The sequence below is a fragment of the Penicillium crustosum genome (assembly GCF_028827405.1).
Source record: "Penicillium crustosum strain IBT 35664 chromosome Unknown utg000002l_segment0_segment0, whole genome shotgun sequence".
Classification (NCBI taxonomy): Eukaryota; Fungi; Ascomycota; class Eurotiomycetes; order Eurotiales; family Aspergillaceae; genus Penicillium; species Penicillium crustosum.
This window is the reverse complement of record NW_026623123.1, coordinates 1,042,341-1,068,096: the sequence shown is the minus strand read 5'-3', so window position 1 is coordinate 1,068,096 and position 25,756 is coordinate 1,042,341. Positions and strand designations below refer to the sequence as shown.

At 45.9% G+C, this 25,756-nt stretch overlaps 11 protein-coding genes across 11 annotated transcripts; 3 read left to right on the top strand and 8 right to left on the bottom strand.

Moving 5' to 3' along the window:
• Positions 1-1,164: 1,164 nt before the first annotated feature.
• On the bottom strand, positions 1,165-2,498 carry gliJ (dipeptidase gliJ; the record flags this gene model as incomplete). Its single annotated transcript, XM_056871664.1, has 4 exons — positions 1,165-1,648; positions 1,702-1,791; positions 1,973-2,281; positions 2,329-2,498. 4 exons carry the CDS (start codon positions 2,496-2,498, stop codon positions 1,165-1,167), a joined length of 1,053 nt encoding a protein of 350 aa, XP_056729384.1.
• Positions 2,499-3,338: 840 nt separating this feature from the next.
• On the top strand, positions 3,339-5,060 carry N7487_003916 (Major facilitator superfamily domain general substrate transporter; the record flags this gene model as incomplete). Its single annotated transcript, XM_056871663.1, has 4 exons — positions 3,339-3,728; positions 3,790-3,922; positions 3,978-4,417; positions 4,506-5,060. The coding sequence occupies 4 exons, from the start codon at positions 3,339-3,341 to the stop codon at positions 5,058-5,060; spliced, it is 1,518 nt and encodes a 505-aa protein (XP_056729383.1).
• Positions 5,061-5,395: 335 nt separating this feature from the next.
• N7487_003915 (class I SAM-dependent methyltransferase) lies at positions 5,396-6,309 on the bottom strand (the record flags this gene model as incomplete). Its single annotated transcript, XM_056871662.1, has 2 exons — positions 5,396-5,523; positions 5,586-6,309. The coding sequence occupies 2 exons, from the start codon at positions 6,307-6,309 to the stop codon at positions 5,396-5,398; spliced, it is 852 nt and encodes a 283-aa protein (XP_056729382.1).
• A 268-nt stretch (positions 6,310-6,577) lies between these two features.
• Positions 6,578-7,397, top strand: gliG (glutathione S-transferase gliG; the record flags this gene model as incomplete). Its single annotated transcript, XM_056871661.1, has 2 exons — positions 6,578-6,653; positions 6,712-7,397. 2 exons carry the CDS (start codon positions 6,578-6,580, stop codon positions 7,395-7,397), a joined length of 762 nt encoding a protein of 253 aa, XP_056729381.1.
• A 117-nt stretch (positions 7,398-7,514) lies between these two features.
• Positions 7,515-8,815, bottom strand: N7487_003913 (Cytochrome P450 E-class group I; the record flags this gene model as incomplete). The annotated part of the gene is made up of 5 exons (XM_056871660.1): positions 7,515-7,730; positions 7,788-7,895; positions 7,945-8,009; positions 8,055-8,274; positions 8,330-8,815. 5 exons carry the CDS (start codon positions 8,813-8,815, stop codon positions 7,515-7,517), a joined length of 1,095 nt encoding a protein of 364 aa, XP_056729380.1.
• A 1,226-nt stretch (positions 8,816-10,041) lies between these two features.
• N7487_003912 (Aromatic prenyltransferase DMATS type) lies at positions 10,042-11,082 on the bottom strand (the record flags this gene model as incomplete). The annotated part of the gene is made up of 1 exon (XM_056871659.1): positions 10,042-11,082. The coding sequence occupies one exon, from the start codon at positions 11,080-11,082 to the stop codon at positions 10,042-10,044; it is 1,041 nt and encodes a 346-aa protein (XP_056729379.1).
• Positions 11,083-11,705: 623 nt separating this feature from the next.
• N7487_003911 (pyridoxal phosphate-dependent aminotransferase) lies at positions 11,706-14,425 on the top strand (the record flags this gene model as incomplete). The annotated part of the gene is made up of 5 exons (XM_056871658.1): positions 11,706-11,885; positions 11,941-12,543; positions 12,621-13,046; positions 13,786-14,039; positions 14,104-14,425. 5 exons carry the CDS (start codon positions 11,706-11,708, stop codon positions 14,423-14,425), a joined length of 1,785 nt encoding a protein of 594 aa, XP_056729378.1.
• A 117-nt stretch (positions 14,426-14,542) lies between these two features.
• N7487_003910 (Pyridine nucleotide-disulfide oxidoreductase class-II) lies at positions 14,543-20,694 on the bottom strand (the record flags this gene model as incomplete). Its single annotated transcript, XM_056871657.1, has 2 exons — positions 14,543-19,947; positions 20,007-20,694. The coding sequence occupies 2 exons, from the start codon at positions 20,692-20,694 to the stop codon at positions 14,543-14,545; spliced, it is 6,093 nt and encodes a 2,030-aa protein (XP_056729377.1).
• A 345-nt stretch (positions 20,695-21,039) lies between these two features.
• On the bottom strand, positions 21,040-22,063 carry N7487_003909 (NAD(P)/FAD-dependent oxidoreductase; the record flags this gene model as incomplete). The annotated part of the gene is made up of 2 exons (XM_056871656.1): positions 21,040-21,601; positions 21,660-22,063. The coding sequence occupies 2 exons, from the start codon at positions 22,061-22,063 to the stop codon at positions 21,040-21,042; spliced, it is 966 nt and encodes a 321-aa protein (XP_056729376.1).
• Positions 22,064-22,436: 373 nt separating this feature from the next.
• Positions 22,437-23,435, bottom strand: N7487_003908 (uncharacterized protein; the record flags this gene model as incomplete). Its single annotated transcript, XM_056871655.1, has 4 exons — positions 22,437-22,569; positions 22,619-23,089; positions 23,138-23,204; positions 23,255-23,435. The coding sequence occupies 4 exons, from the start codon at positions 23,433-23,435 to the stop codon at positions 22,437-22,439; spliced, it is 852 nt and encodes a 283-aa protein (XP_056729375.1).
• Positions 23,436-23,905: 470 nt separating this feature from the next.
• N7487_003907 (DUF1115 domain protein) lies at positions 23,906-24,784 on the bottom strand (the record flags this gene model as incomplete). Its single annotated transcript, XM_056871654.1, has 1 exon — positions 23,906-24,784. The coding sequence occupies one exon, from the start codon at positions 24,782-24,784 to the stop codon at positions 23,906-23,908; it is 879 nt and encodes a 292-aa protein (XP_056729374.1).
• Between the last annotated feature and the right edge of the window lie 972 nt (positions 24,785-25,756).

Here is a 25,756-nt window from a genome sequence, read left to right as displayed (position 1 = left end):
TAAACACAGTAATCCCAAAGTAGATAATGCCCTAGGGGCATAATGTCTGTATTGTCTGATTCTGGTTTTCGTGTCCCCATTTAGTCCCACTTGGCAAGTACATTGGAAACTGACATTCACAGTCCAATCTCTTACAAATAGGCCTCGAAATAGACTTCCTCCTTCCTCTCTATTGATTTATGCCGTTGAGATGACGGACCCCCATCAATGGTATTTTGCCTATGGCTCGAACATGTTGTCCGATGTTTTCATCAAAAGACGCAAAGTGAATCCCATCCAACAAAAGGTTGCGTATATAAAAACACATACACTGTGTTTTAATATCATGGGCATGCCATATCGTGATCCTGCTATGGGAGGTATCCGTGAAGCAAAAAGCAGGCGATCTCCCAGTTTATGGTGTTGCATATTTATTGACGCCAGAGGATATGCGGCAAGTTGTTGTCAGCGAAGGGTATTTATTGCCTATTCAAGCTGGGTGGAAGATTCCTGTGCTTATCACACTGCAGCGGCGGCATTGCATACAAAACCGAGATACTTTCGTCGATTCTGGAAAACGAGTCGACGTCCATTCCAGTTACTACTCTGGTGGCAAGACATGATATTGCGCTCGCCTATGAAAGATTGCCTTCGGAGCGATACATGGTAAGTTATACCCTTGAATATCAATTGTGTTGATTCTTTATTCTGAATTGTAATAGGGGCTTTTGATCCGAGGCGCGAAAGAGCAGTCACTTCCACAACTCTATCAAGAAAGACTCCTTTCCCAACCAACATTCACATCCCCAGAAAGTTATCGCTTCCAGCTTGGAGGATGGTTGTTCAGTAGCTTCTGGCAGAGAGTCGCTGTTTGTATTGAAATAGGAGTACATCGCTTCAAAGACAACGAAGGGAACGTGCCGAGGTGGTTCTTGGTCATATTTGACTTTTTGTTGTGGACAATGTGGCTCTATCATGACTGTGCTCATAGCATTATTTGGGGTAGAGGTGACGGGCTTACGTTGAATCCATTGACTCGTTCATTTCTGTAGTACATAGAAGGTCATGGGTCTGAGTTTTCTTTCATTTCATAAATTTTGCACACACTATAGTGTGGCTATTCCTTTTACTATGGCGATAAAGCGAAACGAGGTAAGTATCAATTGTCCCCAGAAATTCCTAGCACTATGTAATTCGAGTACTCTTCTCAGCATGTGGATATACACTTTCTACCGTAGCTCTGAAGTTATCATTCCACAGTTGCTTCACTTCATCTTCCATGACCGCGGACTGGATCTTTAACTTTGCAGCTCGGGCTTCAACCTCCCCCAACACCCGTATGATATTCAGCCCTATGACCCTCTCCACGTCTGGTCGTGATATTCCTCGCTCGAGCATTTTGGCAACCAGATCAGGGTAAAGACTAACATCGTCAACCCCTCTGACAGCACTGAACATGCCATCGTAGTCTGACCCTAGACCAATGTGATTGTAGCCGATCAAGCCACCTGCATATATGATGTGATCAATGATGTGGTCGATACTCGCTTCATTTGGCTTCGTATGAATAAGAGATGGTATGAAAGTAATCATGATGACGCCGTTATTAGCTTGCAATTTCTTCAGGGCGGCATCGGAGACATTCCGAACATGTGGCACAATTGACGCTCTATCAGAATGAATGTTAGTGGTAAATAATAAACAGGACATCAGAGCCTTTACATCGCAGAATGAGAGAACATTACGGGTGCCTTTGAACTCTCAAGGACTTGATGTATCACTGCCTCACTCGTATGTGATAAGTCGATAATCCTACGGTTAGATTTAGTATTCACGTAGAAAGGTCACATCCTGGAAGGTATAGTTGGTAGACTCACATCCCAATTCGGTTCATTTCCCGGATCATATCTATTCCTTTTTCTGAGAGGCCGCCATGTGCTGGAGAGCTCGAAGTCTATTGCCGGATCAGTCTTATTGAACATATTCTATACACGGGCTACTCACAGCACTATCCGCGTAGATGTTATTCTTGTTGTGTGCCAGAGTCACATAACGCACGCCTAGCTTGTAGTACATCCGTAAAACACTAGCACTGTTCGCAATCTGGTGAAGTCCCTCAACTCCAATGAGACTTGCAAATTTATCAGCTTTGAATAGACGCATGATATCGGATGAATTTTCAACAAGGCCCATATCATCAGAATACAGCTCCAGCAGGCGATGCACTATATCAATCTGCTGTATTGTATCTCGAAGTGCCTCGAAATGTATAGCATCATCGGTGAAGTCATCCGACTCAGGACTGTAAATGTATTAGCTCGCAATGTAACGACGCGTTATTAAACTCACCAGTCAATGTAGACACTCCAGAATGCACCTCCAGATCTTCCATTCTTGAGGCGTTTGATGTCGACGTGACCGGCTAGATTGTTTTCGCACTGAAAACGCCCATCTAGTCTATTGTCGTAAAATCCGCGGATGAGATGAGGCCAGTCATTATGACCGTCTTTGTTTGGCATTAGCTTTCAATCGGCATCCAGCTTTAATATTGAGGATGTACTCGCCGATCAAAGGCACTGAGCCCAATATTTCCAATGCTTGTTCCATGAAGCCTGATCCCATTGTCATCTGATAGTTTGGGATAGAGTCAGTCTCGTATTTGAGGTGGGTCAAATAAAATACCGCACAGCTCGATTTGGAATGATGTTGTCAACCCTTGGATGCGATATAGTCCCCGAAATTGTCTCCGAACAGTTAATGTCCGGCTGACCATCGTGGTAGCGTAAGTGAAAATCCAAAAGCAATAATATTTCCTACGCCCAAGAAAGAAATGCATGGTCTGTTGCCCAGTTATATCTTTTCTCGTGTGAATAATCCCTACGTAGCTTAATATCTCTGTTTTCAACATCCGCCCTTGTATCTCCACCTCATCGGGATGACTTTCCAAGGCTGGGAAGGGTTTCAGGTACAAAACAGCACATAAAATTCCAAATAAAATACCCTGGGGATCTTTAGTAGCCACCGTACGGTGTTTCCCCCAAAGGTACTCAAGGCCCGAGGGCCTAGGGCCTAGCCTCACTATCTCATGTAAGCGCTATTACAAGCCCTGGAGCACTCGCCAGGGCTGCAGTGTCTTTTAGGTTGAATTCGTCGACACTAACAAAACAATGCAGAGTTTCTACTCATCGTCTCCGTTAGCTTAAACACAGCTGTCTACAGCGCTAGTTGGGTCCATTTCCTTTTACAGAAACCATCCTGCCCATTTCTCTCTACTTTTGTTCAATTTCATCTACCTTCTCCATTTTCGAGGTTCCCTTTCTCATACTTTTTGATCTCACCACAAAGGGTAATCTCCAAACATGACCCTCAAGCCAATATGGCAGCCGCCATACCACCTTGGTAAAAAGATGGGACCTAAAGCAGACTTGGGATTGATTCTCCTCACAACTACATTGGTAAACTTTTTGGATCTTTTCCAGCTTTCTGCTGTTCTCTTTGGTCTTCCAGATATTGAACGCGCCTTGAAATTTACCCCTGAGGATATAAACTGGGTCTTGATTGTGTATAACATTACGTTCGCATCTTTTCTACTGATTGGAGGTCAACTGGGTCAACGACTCGGATTGGAAAGAACATTCATTGCTGGCACGGCTATTCTCACCTTGTCGAACATTATCAACACTGCTGCTCCCAATAAAGCTGCTCTGCTTGCTGGTCGAACTATTTCGGGGATTGGTGCAGGATTGACTGTAAGCAGCATCTGTACCGAATTGATATTATTTCAACCAAGCTGATCTCACAATTATCTAGGCCCCAAATGGACTGGCTATATTAAGTCGGAAGTTTGAAGATGGTGACGCTCGCAACAAAGCACTGGCAGTGTATACAGCTTGCGCTCCTCTAGGATCGACTATTGGAACTGTGGTCGGCTCTCTCCTTGCATGTAAGCTTTCATCCACGAAAGATCCCCTTGAAGTGGCCATCTAACCTTTTACCAGCCTCTCCTGCTGGCTGGAGGTCAATCTTCTGGCTATGTCTAATTCTCACTGCGATCTCAACCGCACTAGCATGTCTATTTCTCCCCGAGTTCTCGAGGGAGAATGTACCGATTGATGTACTCGGGGCCTCTGTCTTTACCGCGGGAATCGCACTTCTTGTATATGGTCTGAATGACAGCTCTAGACTTGGCTGGTCGGCACCGTCGGTACTTGTTGGGATCATTTTAGGCGCATTTTTGCTCCTTCTTTTCGTAACTGTCGAGAAGCGAGTTGCCAACCCGGCCGTTCCTCTATATGTTTGGAAGTCATTACCCTTCTTCCTTATGTTGGTCGCTATATTTGCCTTTGGTGGTAGCTTCAGTTCATGGTTCTTCGTTACCACGCAACTTTGTGTGAACCTGCTTCGTTATACTCCTGTTCTTACGGCAGTGTACTTTTTGGTGAGTATTCACTCCCGTGGTTATAGCTTCTACGCCTGGTATATGCTCCATTTGAACAATTTTGACTGACAAATGCTCTTCAAAACAGCCAGGTGCCTTCTGCGCGATCGTGAGCGGCGCTCTCTCGACACCTATGGTCAAGTTCCTCGGAGAAAAGGCAACCCTCGTCGTCGGCCTTGGAATAACTGCTGCAGGTGGAGTTGCGTGGGCATTCGCGACACCCGAACGTGCTGGTGGAACTGCCCACGGACAAGGATACTGGTACTCGATTGTGGCCGCAATCATATTTGTCTGTGGTAGCCCGGTTGCCATGGTACCTGCTCAAAGCATTTTGCTTCGCCAAGTGGAGGCTGGGAATCATGCAGTAGCAAGTGCTCTCTTCAACACTGCCTACCAGGTCGGCGCTAGTGTTCTTCTTGCCGGGGCAAATGCATTGATAAATGCAAAACAGGAGAATGTCAATGGTGCTATCATGGCATCCATGGAAGGCTACCGGAATGCCTTTTGGCTCTTGACTGGCGTTCTGGGTGGTGCGGCACTCATAGTGGCCGTCTCCTACTGGCCTCTGCGATCTGAGACTTCAGAAAGGGCCATGGAAGAAGCCTTAGTTGAGGAGCATCCCACAGTGACAAAGGTTCATTAAACATTGAGATGGTGGAAGGCTCTAGCTGTGTGAGGGACTTTTCTTTATTTGCAGTTATCTTCCTCTCTCCCAAGATTCAGCGTCAGTCAGAACGAATGTTTGTTTTTCCTTCCTTTTTTTATTTAACTAATCCCTAAACATGTCCGCTGTACAGCATGTTACTGAATGTTCAGTGTTGCTATAAAGTCCACCTTGCAATGCCTCATTATATTATCTCCACACCTAGAATTTAACACCACCTGAGACATAAAGAATTATGTTTCAATATCATGCTCTTCACAAATGACTTCATACAAGATTCAAATACATTATAGCAGGGTCCATATTCAATCCATTCAAGGCTCGGAGGACTTCCTCCCCCAAGCCAAATGATAACAGTAGGTATTTCCTACAGTCCGAAGCTCCTCCTCCAACTGCACTTGAAGCTCATCAAATTCCGCTTTCGTTGGTTGGCCTGGCTTATCTGTTACTTATCAGCTTTGTCCCTTCCTTAACCTCCAGGGATATAGGCTTTGTTTGACTCACCACCTAGCATCATCTTCATCCCGTCCAAAAGGTGAAGCAATACAACCACAGCCCTTTCCCCTTGGTCTTTATCCTTCGCCGCAGCTCCAACCTCTATGGTCTGAATCTCTTCTTGCACATCAACAGCACCGACTTCCTTCAACCACGGTACCAGAAAGTTCCCAGGGCTCGGCTGGTTCCCGATAGCCGCCCATGCTTTCACCATTATGTCTCGGAACTGCATAAACGCCGGATGGTTAGGTCCCTCCTGAATGGTGAGCATATTCCCCTCATGCAGTTCTATCCAACCACCCGGCTTTACGCAGGCGAAGAGGTTTCTGACCGCATCTTGGGCGGCCTGATCGGAGCAAACTGTTAGTACGAATCTTTGATGCACCACATCAAAGCTGTTTTGGAAGTCTTCCGGCCAAATATCGAGGATTGAATGGGTTGTTAAATGCACATTTGAGGGTCTTCGATCGGGAGGTGTGAAATGCTGAGGTGCAACATCAGTGCCGATGAGTGTTGCTGTCGAAGACGTGGATTGGGCCAGGTCGATCAGCCAGGTTCCTTCGGCGGTGGCGGAATCGAGGATTCGAAGATCAGGCTGATTAAAGTCCACGGGGGAATAAAGAAGTTTCCCATGCATAGCAGTCTTGACGAGACTGTGTTGGGTGCGAAGCCGGTCGTATTCGCCTTGATGGCGCGGGCCACGGTAAGGGTCTTCGGGTGTGATTGTAGCCATGCTAACTGCCAGTGCGTTCGAAGGTGCTTGAAATGATTTCTTCTTCTTTAGATACCTCGAAAAGTTAACTCTTGGCATAATATATGTCTCCACCCTGAATATTATCCGGAGACTAACCGCTGACTAGGTCCTATCGAGGATCAACATAGTCGCCGGGCTAAACATAACATACCACAATGAAAAGGTATTCATTCAACACCTTTACGGTTGACCCAGGAGAACACTGTTTCCAATCGATATCCGTGAATTTAATAGTTCCGAAATCAAAATGGCCACCACTGCAGAAATTCATGCTATTCGCCCATCTATCCCGGATGACAAGCTTGTTCTTTATGTGAAGAAAGGTTCGGCTCCGATTGCCTTCATTTTTCCCACTAAAGAACATATTTTAACAGAATGTAGCCAGTCCGACATCCACTGCCAACTCCGTTAAGCCACTGATGCTGATCGAGGCCCTCAACATTCCCCACCACATCCATCTCATCGAATCAACGAGCAACGAAACATGGTTCCATGCAGTGAATCCCTACAAGATGGTTCCCGCGATAGAAGACGTCGAAATCTATGATTCCAACGGCGAACCTCAAAGACTGAACATCTTTGACAGTTCAGCTTGCTTGACATACCTCGCTGAGAAATACGACACCGATGGTATTTATCGTGGGAAGAATCTATGTGAAAGAACTATCATCATGAACTGGTTAATGTCATACACGGCTGGGCTCGGTGCTACGGGTAAGATCTGGCTGCTCATGAAATCCCCCAAGCCAGTACCAATGGGAGAGTCGCTCTCTATCCTGCTGAAATACATTCGCAACGAATACGACTTCCTGGAGACTCGATTGAGTAAGCCTGGTCAACTTTATATCGCACTTGCAGACAGACCTACTATCGCAGACTTTGCTATTCTCCCCTTGGCAAATGAGACAATTGCTACATCCGCGGAACTTGATTTCAATGACTGGCCGAGACTGATGGCCTGGAGTGAACAAATGAGCTCATTCAAGCCTGTTGCGAGAGCATTGCACAGGGTTTCGCGGTTTGGACTTTCAGAGGAGGAACTTGCTCAGCTGGATGGCAAAGAATAAACATCGACGGGACCTATGAAATCGCGAGGTGGCATGTGTACATATTGCTATCAACTAGTAAATCGTATGTGTCTGATGGTATCTTCATTCGAATAAAAGCATTTTAATGAACATTTCTCAATTGATGACAGGAGTCATCCTAACCTCGATATCTGAGAGCGGCACCCATGTAATTTTCCTTACTTTATCCCTGTCATCAGCTGCAGTATTTTCAATGCGAATCTCATATCGAGAGAGTAACCCAGCGACAAATGTCTTCACCATTGCCTCTGCAAAGTGTTTCCCTAGGCATTTTCGCGACCCAAATCCGAATGTGAATAAGTTATATCGGAGCTTAGTATCATTAGCAACTACAGGTGACGCTCAGAAAAAATATTTCTTTTCACTCACATCAGTAGGGGATACCTTCTCTAGTCGATGAGGGTTAAATTGGGTGCTGTTCTTTCCCCAAAATTGAGGGTTATAGTTGATTGCCAATGTATCAACCACAACGCTTGTCTGATAAGTTGATTAGCGACATTCTCTTGGGGTTTCCTGCATTACTTACATTTGGAGGAATGGTGAACCCTCCCAAGAGAATACTCCTGGGTGAATATTCCGGGATTGTAAAAGCTTGTGGAAGTCAGCAATGCATTAGCATAAGAGGAGGCATCATACCAGTGAATGGCCGCAGTCTAATGGACTCTAATAAGCAAAGGTGCAGTAACGAGTCTTTGCTTTTACAAACACTATCCACGAGACTGGCATTGGCTCGTATTTCTTGCCTGAGCTCCTGCTGTATGCTTGCCTCCTCCGCAATGAATATGATCAACCAGCTCAGAACATTTGTTGACACGTCGAGATTTGCAAAGAGCATCTCACTCATTGTTTGAATCATCTAGTTGGGCGATATTAGAACAATGAGTGCTTATCATATGGAAATCTTCACTTACCTCCTTTTGGGTGACCACGCTTTCATCCACTGCTCTCCATGCTTCCACGACTGGGGGAGACTCACCTTGAGATCTCCTCGCTTGCACGATAGTCTCGTTGAATTCAGTCCAGTCTTTCTCAAATTCTTTGAGCAGCCGATATTGCGTCGGCTTTAGCCAACGACAAATTCCGAATCGATACACCCCTCCTTCCAAAACATGGCCCATCATCGCAAGACTTCGCTGTCCCAAAGTCCAAAGCTGATCCTTTTCTGCCTCGGTCAAAGGCCCATATAGATATTCAGCAGTGGCTAAGAAAGGGAAGCGAGAGAAAGACGTAACAGCTTGCAGCTTGGTAGGGTTGGTTTCCTTGTCTTCAAAGCGGCGAAAATAATCTATCGTGAAGTCCGAGAGAAAATCACAAGACTTAACGACAGCGCCATGACTAAAGTATGCATGCAATTGCGCTCGAACATCCTTCCACCGGTGGTCATTTATCAAGCCCATGCATTCACCTAGCATCTGATGAAAGAACCAGCCTCCATTACTGGAGGGGGACTTTCTGTGACTTGGTGAATCTGCATGAAAAGTCTTCACATCCTCTGGTCTTGTTATCACCCTATTCTTTACCAATCAGTTGAAGGAATTAACATATTCAAACTTAACCAAAAGGACGTACACTTCCGGTCTAAATCCTGACCAGATACGATACACTGAGCCATACTGACGCCATACTTGACTGGCATTGCGCCCATCAAGGAACTTTTCGAGGCACTGGCCGTCTAAAGATTGCCAACTGGGTCCCCGGATGGTCTCACCATCGTTATTTTTGATTGGATATATCACGCCCGTAATCTTGAAACAGTTAGCATAAGAGCTTGTAGGATAAAGATGGCTAAGAAAAAAGAAACCCACGATTCTGTCGACAATATAATATCTTTTTGCAGTAATTATCCATAGTAGAAGTGCTCCCACTAGGACTCCAATGCACTGAGGATTGCTGAGATCCATGTCAAACAGTTCAGATACTTTTACATGCAATGATTTCGAGCGAACGTATTCTTTGGTCTTGTTATTTAACAAAGGATTAGGCCAAATAAATCCACTAATTCCACGCGATCTTGGTGTTATCCCAATGTGGATAGGAACGGAAACAAATATTCACCGATTAGCCCTAGTGCCAAGACATTGTATAGTTCGGCGATTAAACATACTTTCCTTTTTAGGGTAACTTAGTCCAATGTAGAGAGGCTATTAATTTTCCAGTATTGGTATAGCCTGAAGACTTTCATAAACAGCTAGCTGTTTCTAGAATTCTTAGATCCTACACAGACCTCGAGCCTCAATGGTTCCAACTCCTCGAGTGAAAATAAATCACTCATATAAAACTTCAAGTTGTGGCTCACTATTTCAATTTCTCTTGTCAACCGTTGAAAACAATATCCTTCACAGCCCATTCCATTCGGCACATATATATTCAAAATCCTATAGCAATTGCTATTATTACAAAACACCATTGCCAAAACATCTAGGACTTGTATCTTTTCAATCACAGTAGACAGCGGCTCGGGTGATAAACTCCCGGGTTGAAGTATGCAGTCACATTCCAGGCATTCTTTTCAGAAGCCCAACAGACATAGGTGTGGAATCCGAGTCCTTGAGAAAGGTCTCGATGTTTGCTTCAAAATGTTAGTCTTTATATAACATGATAAGATCATTCACCTGCGGCTCACTCACCATAGCGTTTGTACACCTTCAAGGTAAGGTCCAGTAGCCAATTTCTTCCCTCTGCGGTCCAGAAACCCAGACAAACCTCTTGCAACTTGATCGTCATTTTGTGCATAATGTCTCACAGGCAAATAGACTTTTGTCTTGGGAATGGGTGCACCGCTTTTGAATTCGAAGTAGTAAAGAATCCCACTCGTTCGATGATCCTTTTGCGAAAGAGGTGTTTCATCACTCTGCTCTTGATCTAAGCCAAACACCGAGTGCCACAATTCCCGTAACGATTGCTCCTCATCAGAGCTCTTGGGTGCTTTGTTCCCTATCGTTAAAATATCAAGCACGCTTTGTAGGGTTGTTGAGCGTGATCGAACATAAACCTTGATCCGAGACTTCAAAGGGTCTAGGCAGTCAATAGCTGCGATTTCCACCACTGGGCGCTTTTCTTCCGGGAATGATTCAATGTAGTTCGTGAACACACTAAACGAGCTCAACAAGGAGTTTCCTAGTGTCGGGACATTTATAATGGCTTCCTCGACAACAGCGAAATTCGTTTTCTTCTCTGCCAACGCCCTCCAAGCAGGCAGGTAGTATTGTTTGACAACAATAGTCTTTTCCAGGAGATCAAAGGCCATGAAGCTTTGCGACTGAGGATTTTGAGCAAAATCTTCTTCACTGCATGATTTTGGAGACGTTAGAGACTGTTCAAAATGTCGGTGGAGATAAAGATCCATCTCTGGCGAAAGTTGAAGAGCGTCGCCAAACAACCGTAGGCTAGCAAGGGTATTGGTGGGATCGGCTGGCTGACCAGCCCACCTCCCTATAGGCTCAACCGAGTATCGAACCTTGGGAGTATCAAGAGCAGTTGACCAGCACCAGCTCAGCTCAACGGGAGTATGATCGTCTGTCATGAAGCTTTTCCAGTGTGCCGGCTCTCCGGTGCCCTTTGGGTGTTGACCCAAAGAGGGGGCAACCGACTCACGGAAGAATTCCGAGTGAATTGTCGCTGAGCTTTCAGGATATCCGGCTAGCTCAAGCATCATGTTGAGCATCGTGCCGACTTCGTTGTTCCATAATTCCGCATCACTCTCGTGTGCAGAAGCCTCTTCGATCTCGGGTTGCTTCGACAATTTTTAGTGTCATACACAAAATTAAACCATATATCAAAAGTGATTCTCACTATATTTTTCAAATCCCACGGTTTCCCGAGGAGCGAGAGCCTGTGGTCTCTTATTAATCGCCATTTAACATAACATCAAAAGCACTTACAAGGCATTCCACAATATCTGCGCCATTCTATCAGACCTCCACACCTTCTCATCCAGATGTTGGCAATCCAGACCGTGGCCACCTGTTCTCGGTAGTTAATATACCAGAATCAATTCATTTTTGTGGGGGCGAGTCCGATGCTCCAAGGTTGGCTCCATACGCACGTAAGCCTAGGCCACTCTTCGGCTTGTAATTGCAAGATATACGCACGTAAGAATAGACTGTTGCCGAGGTCGGCTTGTAATTATAATAATTCGGCGACTAAATGCCCTAATCTTTCTAGGCAGTTAATTCAATATTCTTCTGAATCATAGCCCCCAGAGGCTTCGTTTACAGTGCCAGGAGCCATAAACAGCTGCTTAAATGTTCTCTATTCAGACTTGGCTACCGCTCCCTGTCTATCAATATGCTCTCCTCACGCTGCAGTTCAAGGAATCAAACAATCATTCCAAGTCTTCTGAATCAACACGATGCGGTGCTTTCGGGAAATAAATATGTCATTGACCTTAGCACAGCTGAGAACTGGTCTGTGAAAGACATGGTCCTAGGAATGATGCATGAGGCCAAAGGTTGCTATTCTGCAGATGTTTGTGCTCAATCGATTGTTCATTGTCATCCGTTGACTTTATATAAAATTGCAGGACTTAGCGTACACTTCCGGTATCGGCGGCTGTTTAAGCACAAGAAGGCTCCTTGCAGAGCTACTTAATAAGCATTTTCACCCAGCGACACAAGTTGAAGCTTCTCAAATTATCCTTGCCGCCGGTGGAAGCTTTGCTTTGACGGCTCTTGTTGAACAAGTTTGCAATCCCGGAGATGGTATCCTGGTTGCAGCACCTTATTGGGCTGGCCTTGATATATCGATTAGCATCCACGGCCATGCAAATGTTATTCCAGTCCATGTGCCTCTTTCGGGGTTTTTCGGTCCAGAGAGCGTTCAATACTATGAGTCTGCATTTGAGAATGCCTCTATCCCCATCAAAGCCATTCTCGTCTGCAATCCTCATAACCCCTTAGGTCAATGCTATCCACGAGAAACATTGCAGTCTCTATTGGATTTCTGCCAGCGCCACGATCTACATTATATTTCAGATGAAGTATATGCGCTTTCCGCTCACCAACCTCCACCCGCTGGATTCTCACCCTTCGTGTCCATCTTTCAATTCGATGAGAGCCAAATGAGTGAGAGGGCCCATGTTATATATAGCCTTAGCAAGGATTTTGGATGCAACGGTATCCGATTGGTGAGTTTGAGTTACTCTCGAAGCAAAGAGATCAATTACATTATATTAATTTATTAACCTTGGACATCTTTTTTCAGGGAGCACTTATATCACAATCCAGCCAAGCCGTTCGCCTGAGCGCAGCCTTGAGTCTCCACAGTCAGGTCTCGTCTTTGTCAACAGCTTTTGCTTCTGAAACTGTCCTGAAGGAAAACAGCATCCGGCGGATATGTGAACACGGAGGGAAACGGCTTAGAATGGCTTATGAAGTCATCACTTTGTTTCTGAAGACACATGAAATCGAATTTATGCCCGCAGCCTATGGCATGTTTGTTTTTGCAAGATTGTATCCAGTGAAAACCGTTCAAGAGGAGCAGGAGCTTCTAGGTAATATGAAGTCAATGGGGGTATCGGTTTCAACAGGGACAAGTTACCACTTTCAAGAGCCGGGATGGTTTCGCATTTGCTATGGCGTCCCACTTGATCAGCTAGAGGAGGCTCTTAGAAGGATTTACCTTGGTATTGTGAGTTATGGTGTCAAATAAATTTGATTCTCAATGTCGAAATAAACAGTAACAGCAACGGAGGCGAGTACTATTCTGGAACCTTATGTGCACCTTTTTGGCCTAGTGGTAAAGTTGTGGTGTAAGAGCTCTAACAATATTTGGTTTACAACGGGAAAAGACTTCCCCTGCCTCCCTTTCTCTCTCTTACTCCCCCCTCAAGTTCTCTATTAGCTGACATTACAAGTGGTCGATTGGTTACAATTTTTCCTGTTCTCTTTCGCTGACAAGATGCCCAGGTTGTGGGGGTAGTGGCCTGACTTTACCTCGGAGGTTACATTCGACGCCCAGGCGCTAAGCGAGACATAAAGAGAATATTCAAAAAATTCAAGCTCGTGTAACTTCCTAGCCAACTAAATGTACCCCCTTACAGACACCATCGCAGGAACTATTGTAGGAACCATGCCCTGGAATCCACGCCCACCCCAGTATCTTTCATGATGAGTCATGGCCTACGCCATGGCGTTCATCTGAGTTCCCACCCGAAGAAACTTTTGTCGATCGAATCAATCTACAGCATGCGAAGCCCGACTGTGAGTCTGTACTGCGGTTCTTAGACTACGAGTCTAGTAGTAGTGGGGATTGGCCATGGGGATGGGCCATCTACCGTACCTCCTATGTTAACACTTCCGATCGAGACTGGGCTAGAGCTATTGACAAGCTCGACGAGGCCTGTATGGCTGACCTGGAGTTTTTCTAGCGCAGCTGGCACCAATTCGGCGCCACATGCGTTGAAATGATCCGCGAGGGTTATCGTAATGTCATCTTTGAAGACCCCTCGTCGGAAGCCGTTATACAACGTCGACATAAACAATGGGTCGAAAGCCATGGCCTCTACGTGGCTAGTGGCATTCCTCGCCTGGGTTACGCACTTTTGTTAGATGATCGCTGTATACGATCAATCTTGGCTAGCGCGGCGCCTAGAAAGCCATCTGTCATCGAATATGGGCTAGGGTGGCCAAAGACTAACGATAAACCGGGGGGGGATGGTCGGTTATGTTAACTTTATCGACGTTAGCTTCAACCCCGAAGACCCAGAAAATGACTCTGGAAAGTACTACCGTGGATTGATCCGTGTTCATTTGGATTGTTTAGCCCAATTTGCTCTCTGTTGCGAGAATCTTGAGACTGGAGAGCAGGAATGGGGTGATTATGGGATGGACATACCTGACAATGTATTTTATACAGATGGCCATTCCTCAAACACTGAGTCGAAAGAAATGTTTCTTTCTTCCCCAGATAGGAACGTTGAGAGAACTTCGAGTGTGATTGAGCTCGAGTATATCGAGCGCCAAAATATGGAGAACTTAGCATTGAGCAATGTGCCGGGTTCTACCTAGCATTATGAGTGTAGAGTGAGTAATTATATTCTGCAATCAATAGAGCACAACATGGCTATTCTCGGCTGTTTCCAAAATATTCAGACATTATGTATTACCAAAAATATGGCTTTGCTTCTATTTATCACAAGATCCAAATCCAAACCAGCTTCCAAGGTCTTTCACAAGTCTCTCCATCTCCTCTCGAATGTGTCCGGCTGTGGTAGGATGGACGACATTCTCCATATACTCAAACTCGCAGATCGTACATTCCTCAGTTTCAGTGAACTCGATCAAAAGAGGAAATTTAGCTCCAGTCGGTTTTAGTGTCGTTTCCTTCACAAACACACCTGGCAAGCAAAATGCGCTAGAAATCGAGTCTTTCCGTCGATTGTACACAATCATGACCTGGAATATCTCACTCGAGTCCAAAATCTGGCGAATCCTCTTTAATGGAATGGAGTAAGCCAATGCATCTCGAATAGATGTTTGTGCTGAGCTGACAAGATTCGAGAAGAATGCCAATGATGTGGACTCCACATTGAGTCGCACTGGTAGTCTATCTAAAAATACGCCGAGTAGACTTTCTGTGCCAGGTTCCGTGCGATCGATGTGAGGTATTCCAATGACCATATCCCTTGTTTCCTGACTTCTCGCAAGAGTCAGTGCAGTCAGCGCAACATACAGCTCCATTGAGCCCTCAAATTTTTCATTTGTCTTCAATGAGAATGCCTCGGAGTGTCCAACAAAGGTTGATTGTCCATCAAGGTTCTTGAATAATGGGACAGTCATGTTCGAGAGCTGGGAGCTCCAATACACAGTATTTGGATCGTCCATCCTTATCTGGGGTTGGGTAGCTTTCCACTGAGCCCAAATTGTATAGTCTGGCAAACGCGTGGACTCTGCACATTCGTTCAATCTCGCCTCCCCATTCAGTACACTCAAATATTCATCCCGAATCCTGCGAAAGAGAATTTGGATCGCGGCTTTATCGGTCACAGCATGATGTTGGACAAACAGCATATCCACGCCATCGGGACTCTGACTTAAATTGATTCTAGTCAGAGGACCGGCCGACAGATCAAAAGCGCGATTGGTGAAAACTTCAACATCAAGGTCGCTCATTTCTCCTCGTGACATTTCGCACGCAGTGGTCGATTTCCCCCGCAGAACCTGGTCTGCAATGACATAGAAACGACTCTTGAGAACTGGCTCGCGGGACGTGACAGACTGAATCGAATTCTCGAGGATTTCAAGGTCCACATCGCCTCTCAGATGCAACCTATAGCCGACATTGAACGTTTCTGGGGGATATTCAAATGAGAGGCAGACAAATTCATTCTCCAAGTCCGATGGGCTGGTGAAAGGCGATTCGATGTCTCTCCAAGCCATGCTGAAATTTGCTCGAGACAATTTCTCTGCAGATTCCAACCATTTCTCAATCTCATCACTCAGCGCAGATAATTCCGTGGTCCAGATAAATAGTTTCAACGGCAACTTGGAACTAAGTTTGCGCGAAACAATTTGTGCCAATTTTATTTGACTGAGAGAGTTCCCACCTAGCTCCAGGAAGTCGGTTTTGGCATTGATTTCGATATCTTGACTGATACCAATTGCCTCTCTCCAAGCCTGAGAAATCAAAAGTTGAATCTTCGTTAATGGTCTCCCTGGTTTGGGCTGTGTTGTATGAGAAATCGAAAGCAGCGCTTTGCGGTCAAGCTTCTGATTCGGCATTGTTGGAAGACTAGGAAGTGCCAAGATTGTGGAAGGACAGGCATACCCGGGTAACTTGGCAGAAAGAGCTGCTTGAAGAGCAGGAATGTCCACCGTATCAGGCTCAATGTAAGCAATTATATTGTCCATGTTGACAACGGCCGCTGCTCGTCGAACAGCTGGATTGACAAGCCGGATGACATTCTCAACCTCATTCAGCTCGACCCGATATCCTCTGACTTTAACTTGGTTATCAAATCGTCCGAGGAACTTTGGCTCCATGCCTTCTGTCCAGATAGCACAATCGCCAGTTCGATACATGCGTTGTCCAGGCACAAATGGATCGGGAACAAATCGTGACTCCGACAAGGCTTGCCTATCTGCTCCAATGTAGCCATCGGCGATTTGAATACCACTCAGGCAAATCTCGCCAGGTACCCCAATTGGAACAGGTTGGTTTTCCGAATCAAGGATATAGACACCCACTCGAGGTATTGCGTGGCCCAATGTCACTTCCTTATGCGGACGCAGAGGTTGGAACAGGCACCCGATGGTGCACTCACACGGTCCGTACGAGTTATACACGGTTCGTGTATCAGCCCATCGATCCGCAAGCACTTGGGGGACAGCTTCACCAGCAAAGAGAATAGTGTCAAGGTTAGAGAATTGCTCAGGCTCACACACCGACAAAAACGACGGAGTGATCATGGTCGCATTCACTCGTGTTAGATGCGCGAATGGGTCACCGGGATCTGCTAGAACAAGTGTAGCGCCATAGCAGAGTGTCCCAAATATTTCTGCCTGGTTCACGTCGAATCCCGGTGAAAACATTTGTGAGTGACGTCTTCCTGGACGGGCATCCATTCGAGCTGGCCCGTATGAGAGATACGAGACCACTGCTTGGTGCTTTATGCAAACTCCTTTAGGCGTACCAGTAGATCCAGATGTGAAAGTGATGTAGGCAACATCCGTAGGGTTTGGGCTTGTTTCCAGTCGAGCGCATTCCTGGGAAGTCCGTATTGACTTCGATAGGAGTTTCTCTCCAGAAAACACCTCGCTGAATTTGGCGTAACATATCTCATTCGGAAATACACAAACTTGCACATCAGCAGTTTGGGTCATGATTTGCATTCGTTCGAGCGGCAGTTTCGTATCCAGTGGAACATAAATGGCACCCGCTTTTATGACACCGATGACGGCCACGAGCCACTCTACACTGCGGTCACTGACTATTCCAACGGCACTTCCTGGTGTCACTCTGGTTAGGACAGCTCTGGCAAAATTATTTGCCTGCAAATCGAGGTCTCGGTACGTTATTTTTCGAGTACCAGACTCAATTGCCACATTATTCGGCCACTGGTCAACGCCCTTCTCGAAGCTCTCCTTGAGGTTTGAAGGACCAAGATAAGGAGTCAACAGATCTGGCGATGGAGCTGTCAGAGAGAGAGCCTCGCAAGGCTCAAGCATTCTTTTACGTGTCTGCGCCACGGTCTCACATGTTGGATCAAGCATGGCGAGGAACAAATTCCGGAAATGGGTCATCATTCTCTCCATCACGGGCTCGGTATACATGTTCTGATCAAATATGGCTTTGAGTGCGAGATTTTCGCTTTCCCGCCTAACAAGAATCGTGAGCCCAAATTCAGAGATATCAGTCCGAGTGAACTTCCAATCTCCGTTTGTGAAGCCTGGAAGATCATATTCCAAAAATAGCATCGTTTGGAAGGCTTGTGAGTGAGCCCCTTGTACAATCTCTTGGAGCGCTTCTGTGGCAGACCACTGGTGAGAACTAGCCTGCAGTCCTAGCTCTTGCACATATTTCAAAAGCGAAGCTTTTGTGCTGAGCCCAGTCAAGCACACTGGTAATGGGCAGCTGTTGATCACAGGTCCCACAACCGCTTCGATTCCGGGAAGGGGTAAATGGCGTCCAGAAAAGACTGTTCCGAAAACAACCTGCTCTTGCGCTGTGTAAGACTTGAGAAGAAGGGCCCATGCGGTGTATATCACAGTTGCAGATGATACTCCATTGATACGACAAATTTGTTCAATTTGCGGTATTCCAAGGTTGATTGTTATCTCTGTCTCTCCCAATTGTCTTCCCTCTGTGTTTCCAATTGGCTTTGGTAGTTTCAACCGAGTGGCCTCGGTTACCTTCGACATCGCTTCCTTCCAAAACAGCATTCCTTCTTGGTGCGATAGATTAAGATGCTGCGGAAGATCCATCGCTATTTTCAAAAACTGCGAGGGATCCAAAGACAAATTCTTGCCATGCAAAACATCTTGAACTTCTTGTATGACAAGACCCATAGACCATCCGTCAACACGAGTGTGATGAACAAGCCATAATAGATTACCCTCTATTGCGCTTTGGTTTACAATGAGCCGGAAAGAGTTCACTGGGCTATACATGTGATCGTCATTTTTTCGCTGGGTGGATTCAAACAAACGAGCAGCCTCGCTCTTGACAGCAGCAGATATATCATCATGAGCCAGAAGCTGCTCTTGCCAGTCGTGCTGATAGTTTGGGTCAAGCTTTTGGGTTCCATCAGCCATGTCGAAGTAAGTTGAAAAAATGGTATGTCTTTTCATGACGGTTTCAAATGCAGCTCTAATCCGACTGCTATATCCTGTTTCGGGCTTCCAGGGTAATTCAATGCGTACTAGCATGTAGCTCGTTGCAGAATGTCGGATTGATGATCTGATCATTCCCATTTGGCTTGTAGTGATTGGAGACGGGAGTTTGGGGGTGATATCGTTTACTTCAACTGGCTTTGCCCTTTTAGACAGTACTGACAAGGCAGTTGGATGAAGTATCTCATGAAACTGAAGTGTTTGCCTTTTTTGTCGCAGAGACGAGATCAATTTAATTGCCAAGAGAGAGTTGCCTCCGAGCTCCCAAAAGCTGCGTTCCATTGACACAGATGAAATGGCAAGACCTAGAGTCTCAGCAACCGCCTCCTGCAATTTCGTACAAGGGGAGTTCTCAATGGGAATGAGATCAGAAGGATTGGTAGAAAGGAGAATATTCCTCAATGCTTGTATGTCAATCTTGCCATTTGACGTTCGACAAAGCTCCTTGTACGCCAAGATCTGATCAGGCACGACGAACTGATCATGGTTCGCGGACAAGTGAAGGCGCATCTCAGCTACATCGGCAATCTCGGGGGCTACCGCCCCGATCAGTTTACCTTGATGCATGAAGGCAGCAGCAGCATGGACTCCTGGATATGATTCCAAAATGGGAATGACATCCATTTCAAGATTGACCAAATAGCCTCTATTCTTGACCATGCTGTCTTCTCGGCCACAGAAGATGATTCCTTCTGGACTTCGACGAGCTCGATCACGAGTGGCATAAATTCGAAGCCCATTCCATTCGAAGAATCTCTCGCTTGTGAGATTCTCATTATTATAATACCCAATCGCGAGACCAGGTCCACTGATGTGAAGCTCCCCTTCGTCACACTCTTCCCGTTGGTCATTTAAGATCAAGAGCTGCGTTTTGGACATCGCTTTGCCTATATTTATAGACCGACCAGGTCTTATCTCAGCCATACTTGCACAGATGGTTGCTTCTGTTGGTCCATAACAATTGTAGATTGATCTCCCTTCATTCCACCACATTTGTAGAACTGTCGCATTTGGTGATTCCCCGCCAAGAAATATTGACTTGATGTTTTTATATTGCGCGGGGTCTCCGAGGGTAGCTAGGAGTGATGGTGTCGCAGGGAGAATGGTGCATCTCTTTGCATCCTCCAATACATTTCGAGGCTCTGAGAGAACGAGATGAGCACCATGACAGATGGTGCTAAAGAAGACACCCCAAGCCGCTGCCACGAGTTTATATTAGTATATCGATATTATTTTGTCCAAAGAAATAAATGCTCACCATCAAAGGCCAAAGAGAATAAAAGCAGAACCTTATCATGATTGCGAACTCCCAAATTGAAAGGCATCCCGCGATCCAGGCCTTGTGTGACATAGTTCTCAACGGATTTGCGAGAAATCATTACCCCCTTGGGGGTTCCAGTTGTTCCAGACGTGAATATTATATAGACTGGCTCTTCTGGGCTCCCTGCACAATCGATATCCCCCGCCATCAAGTCTGTGTGAGAATCCGGTTGTTGCTCCTCGAATGCTTTTTGAATCTCCCGCATTGTAATAACGGGGGTATCGTTCGCTCGAAGGTCAGTCCACTGAGCCGTGATAACAATCTTCGGCTCGATGGCCCGCAACACGGAATCAACTCTGGATTGGCTCCAAGATTCCCCGTCCATCGGAACAAAGCAAACACCGAGTCTTAGCAGTGCCACAATTGTGGCTACAGCCTCCAGACTTCTGGAAACAAAAACGGGAACCGTGTCGCCCGCCCTAATTCCAAACGAATGAAACAGCGCAGCCAGGGATAAAGAGACGATCTCGAGTCTTCCATAACTCAAGGCTTTATCCTCCTGTGAGCAAGCAACTGAATTTGCTTGAACTTGTGCATGTTTGTGAATCGAAGACCAGAGAGATTTATGATTGACTTCTTGGTCCATCAAACCGTTCTGATCTTTGGACAAGCATTCTGGTTTCATGGCTTGGGTCCCTCGTAGAAAGTGGAAAGAGAGAGAGAAAAGGAATAATTTTGACAAATCGTAATAACATAAGGTCCCTCGATAAAAGCTTTACCATATAGTATTTGAGGTTCGGCAGATACCAAGCTTTCCTTGCGCCGGGGATTATTCTCGGCGACTATGCTAGCTTGGGGCCAACATGAAAAAATTTCCCAGTTCAAGTTAAAGGGTTGGATTTTTATTCTTATAAATTTATCTAAAGATCTATGTGTAAGCTACCAGCAATATCCCTAATTCCAGGTTGTTCAATTGTGAATCCTGAGCTAGAGCCAAAAATGAGTGTTCGAGAATTATATCAACAGTAAACTACCCAAACAACGATTTCTGTCCAAGCGATTCTGCAGTAAGTTGGAACGAAGCTCCCATTCCAGCCAAAGAGCCTGAGAAGATTGCATTTGGCACGTTCTTCATCATTCCACAGCTATCACCCGCCGCAAAGACACCTGGGATATTGCTTTGGAAGAAAGGAGCACCTGCTTTGATGTCGTTCTTAGGAGTCTGTTCCAATTCAAGATCTTTCACGAAGCAGCCTCGGGGCTTTGTCTCGGGTGTGTGCGCAAGGAATCCCTCGACCAGGGAAGTGCCATCTTCAAGCTTGATAGAGACAGATGCGTTGGGCTCTACTTTTGAAATAGAAGCAACCTTGCGGTTTTCAACTTTAAACTTGCTTGTCTCTCCAATGGCAGTATTTACTTCCTTAACCAGGTCGTCGGAGCCGTTGGTGTAGATGGTGATCGATTTGCTAAAAGCAGCGGCCTGTCGGGCGACATGGAGAGCAAAGGGCGCGCTGGAGAGGCCACCGATGGCAAGGACTCCAACTGAATCAGCGCCCTTCTCTTCGTATCCTTTGCAGAAGAGACATTGGAAACTTGGTCATATTAGCATTATGCGCTAGATGGTTGTGCGGGATTGACATGAAAACTCACATTCCAGTCCCCCATGCCTGGGCATAGCCTTCAATATCAGGGAAGATGTCTTCAACCCCGTTTGCCAAAATGAGCTTCTTTCCGGACCAGATATTGCCGGCTTCATCTGTGAGAGCAAAGCCTCCAGGTGTGAGGCCCTCGGCTTTGACAATGGTCGCGTCGCGGCTCGTGATTTGTGGGTAGTTGGCGAGAATGTTTGACAAGGCTTTGTCGCGGTATTCGGAGGGGGCCACATGATCGAATCCAGGAATTAAGTGCATGAAGCCAGCTCTATCGTTTCTGTAGGTCTTAGAATCCAAAATGACTGAGGTGTGGTCTTGACGGGCAAGAGTTAGAGCTGCTGTAAGACCAGCAGGGCCACCGCCCACGATGAGAACATCAAAAGAGCTAGTTTCGGTACTCATTTTGAATAGGAGGCAGAAATTGTAATGATGATAAAGTTTCCTTTCCCTGGAAATGAGGAGAGAGTAGTGGGGAAACGGTCTGGTGCGTCTGAGGGAACTAAAGTAAAATGAGGAGCGGACGAAACTAGACTTGAGGAAGATGCATGTATTTAAATAATAAAGCAAACTAACAACATCCGGGTGAGCCCACAAGGTTGATATGCAGGTCATATTCCTTTAAGAGCCGAGATATTCCCCGGCTTTATATACCAACTCTTCCACTTCTTAACCCCGCAGATTTGGGTAAAATTCTACAACTTGAGACGTTAATAAATCTGATATGTACGTTGAGTCAATTTCTAAATGAAATAGCAGCTTGGAGGTTGCTTTCTATCTACTGTGCGTCCTCCGGCTTCTGGCCCCAAACAAAGTAAACCCTCAAAGCCACCTTATACTTCTCCATCTCCTCAGCAAAACGCTTAGGCAGCTCCGTCCATTCCTCTTCTGTCAAGCCAATCATTTCAGGCCTATATTGTTAGCATTCCTTCATGGTTACCAGGAAGCAAAGGAACGTACTTAGCAACAGATTGGAAGAACCCAAGCACCGACAACATGTTACGAGCGCCACGCTCACCCATTTCTCGGTCAGGATTAGCTGACCCAGCAACCATATCAACGGCCTTATATCCAACATTAACAAAGCCATTTTCAGACAATCTTCCCGCAAGCTTTGTCGCAGCGAGTGGATCCGAGACCACACCGCTGGTCAACTTGTGAACTGTCTGAACAGCCTTACACGACTCAAGCGGCTCGGATACCGGAGTCTGGAAATCCATTTCAACAAGCTGGATCCAGCCTCCTGGCTTCACACATCCGGTCAAATTGGAGAGTACCAACGGGACTTCTTCGGCTTTGAACAATGGGATGACGAATCTCTGGTGGACGAAATCGAAAGCATTGCTCCAATCAGCAGGGAAGTCTTCGACTAGGCTTTGCTGAACAATCTTGAGGGGAGGGTTTGTACTGAGAGGTGGGTAGCCCTCCGGTCTGGTGATTGTCAGTATGGAGATGTTAGTAGGAAATATCTTAGCTTACGCGTTATCGAAACCAAGGAATTCAGTATCGTCTGGAAAGTCTGCTTTCACGTCCTTCATCCAGTACCCTTGCAAATTTTAGTATTCGCTTTTTTCCACAAGGTCGTAAATGGCTTACCGTCAGCTGTAGCGGCATCGAGAACACGCATCCCACGACGCTGCAAGTCAATTGGTGCCAGCACAAGGCCATCGGCGCCGCCTTTGAGCCACTCATGCTGGTTTTGCATGCGCTCTGCTTCTTCCACGTTACGGGGCAGGAAATATCTGCCTGTAGCTTCTGCCTTTTCTTCAGGAGACATTTTGGCACAAGAAAATGTTAAAATTTGGGTAATCTGTCGATTTATTTGAAGTTTGAGAGCAATTACTATCAACCAAAAGGGTATTCTTGCACATATATAGTACTAGCTTACAAGGTTCGATCTCAGAGTGTATGTAGTAAAGGCAAAAGACAAAACACAAGTAGCCATACACAGCGGACACGGACACATATCGGACATTAAATGCTATAGGAAAGGAATATTGATTTGTTGTCTCAACTTTTAGTCGGCGAGTATCTCGGAGGACCTTGGGGTAGCGGCGATAATGTTGCTCCGCTATTGGCCCCACATGACAGAGGAAATATGGTGCTTATAGCTACCTATGTTGTATGTACATGTATCTATCATCGAATGAGACAGACTGACTGGCTTGATATGCCCTTGAGGTTGGAAGAAGACCCACGTGTAGCTGCCAAGTAGACATGCAAAATGCAGGGCGGAGTATATGACCACTAGAATATAACTTTTTCAAATGCTTCTTGCAGTCCTCTACTCCCTAGCCACGCCTCCAGCGCTTGCATATCACCCCGATTGGCCCGCTGACCACCTCGTTCTCCCAGCGAGTCCGTAATTTCCTCCATCCCCGAAAACACTCTCTCAACGCCCTCTGTCTCCCGGAACCTCTCGCTGACCTTTTTCTGATGACTAGGGATATCACCCCAGGAATGTGTCTTGATGAAACTCATATAAGAATCGATATCAGACGATGCACCCTCAAGACACAATACTCCCGGTTTTCCCGCCAGCACGAAGCCCGTCAGAGCATATCCCGGCGCAAGGTTGACCATATCATCCCTCTTTTTACGTGTTGACAGAGACGGGAAATAGAACCAGACTCGGACAGTTGGCCCTCTGTCTGTGTTTTCTGGGGTCACAGTCTGGGACTGCTTGCTTTCAAGAAAGCGGCTAGCTTCTGCTTGGATGTACTCGAATGCCTCTAGGGCATCATCGCCTTGCGGTATTGAGGCAGTAAGTCCGGCGACTTCGGCTCTGGACATCCACTCTGGTTGTCGAAGCGAATATCCCAATGGCGGTGATTGGTCAAGTGTCTCTGGATTATCGCATTGCAGCGACACGGAAATGTTGACTTGTATTGTTTTATCTCCGTCTGCAATTGGTAGACAGACGGTGAGAGAAATACTTGACGGGATTTTAGGAGGTGAGGAGGTCGGATTCTCGCACCAGTCGCGGAGTCTCTCGACACACTGCGTTGTGGATTCGGGGATTTCCAGCTCACCCGGAGACGGGAACATCGCCATTAGGAGGTCAATTGTGGATAATTGGGACTCCATTATATCCGCCGGTAAAATGGATAGTTCTTCAAAGGCCATATTTTTTTACTGCAGATGCGGAAGTCACCGATATCGAACAAGTTGCATAAAATCGTGTGTAGAGTGATTTTTGAGCTGATCACATCCGAAATGTGTGGAACTAGCAGTTGTGGCTCTGGCTTGTGGGTGTTCAAATGAATTTGTTAGGAGGAACACTGTGATATAAAATTGGACGGTTGGTTTCTCGGGCACGTCTTTTTTTCAGATCATCAAGATGAGGTCTTGAAATTGCCTATCTTGGATACACCCAAGGGCCGACCTCGGGACCTCGCCCCGGGCAAACAAATCTTATGTAATCACATATCAGATCCATCCATTGTGGGCGCCTAGGGTTGTATACGCACTGAAGTCGATCATCGGAGATTTAACAAACCACAAAGACTTTTAAACAAACTACCAAAAGAACTGCCAAAAAAGACATGACAAGACCACATAAGCTACTTTGAAGGTGTAGGTCGAGGAAGTTACTCGCCTACATATGTACCTGTTCAGGTAGCACGAAGTAACAGAAAGAAACCAGGGATTGGACACCGTACGCCAACGTGTAGATGCTGTTCAAGTGAACGAGGCTTCGAGTATACTACGGAAGACAGAGAAGGCTTTTTGGATGATTTCAAAAATAAGCTGTACGATAATAACCCGGCATGTGTCATCCAGATGGCGGAGTCTTTCTTTTTGCTGCCACTCATAAAAAACCCAGGAGAGAACGCAGTGCCAAGGTGGTAAAAAGCAGTGGTGGAAATGAATTTCCAGGAAGGGTTGAATATAAGCACGACATTGCTTCTTGCTAGATTTTATCTTGATAATCCGATCTGATTGACCCAAAACAATAATAGGAATATTATGTGGAAGAACACTCGGTATGTTTTTGTCTTTTAGATGTGCTCTTTTTATAGGTGAAGACGGCAAAAAGTATAAAACTGTGCAGAGGGCTTCTCTATGTATAGCCTTTAAATTATGTGGGGTCATTGC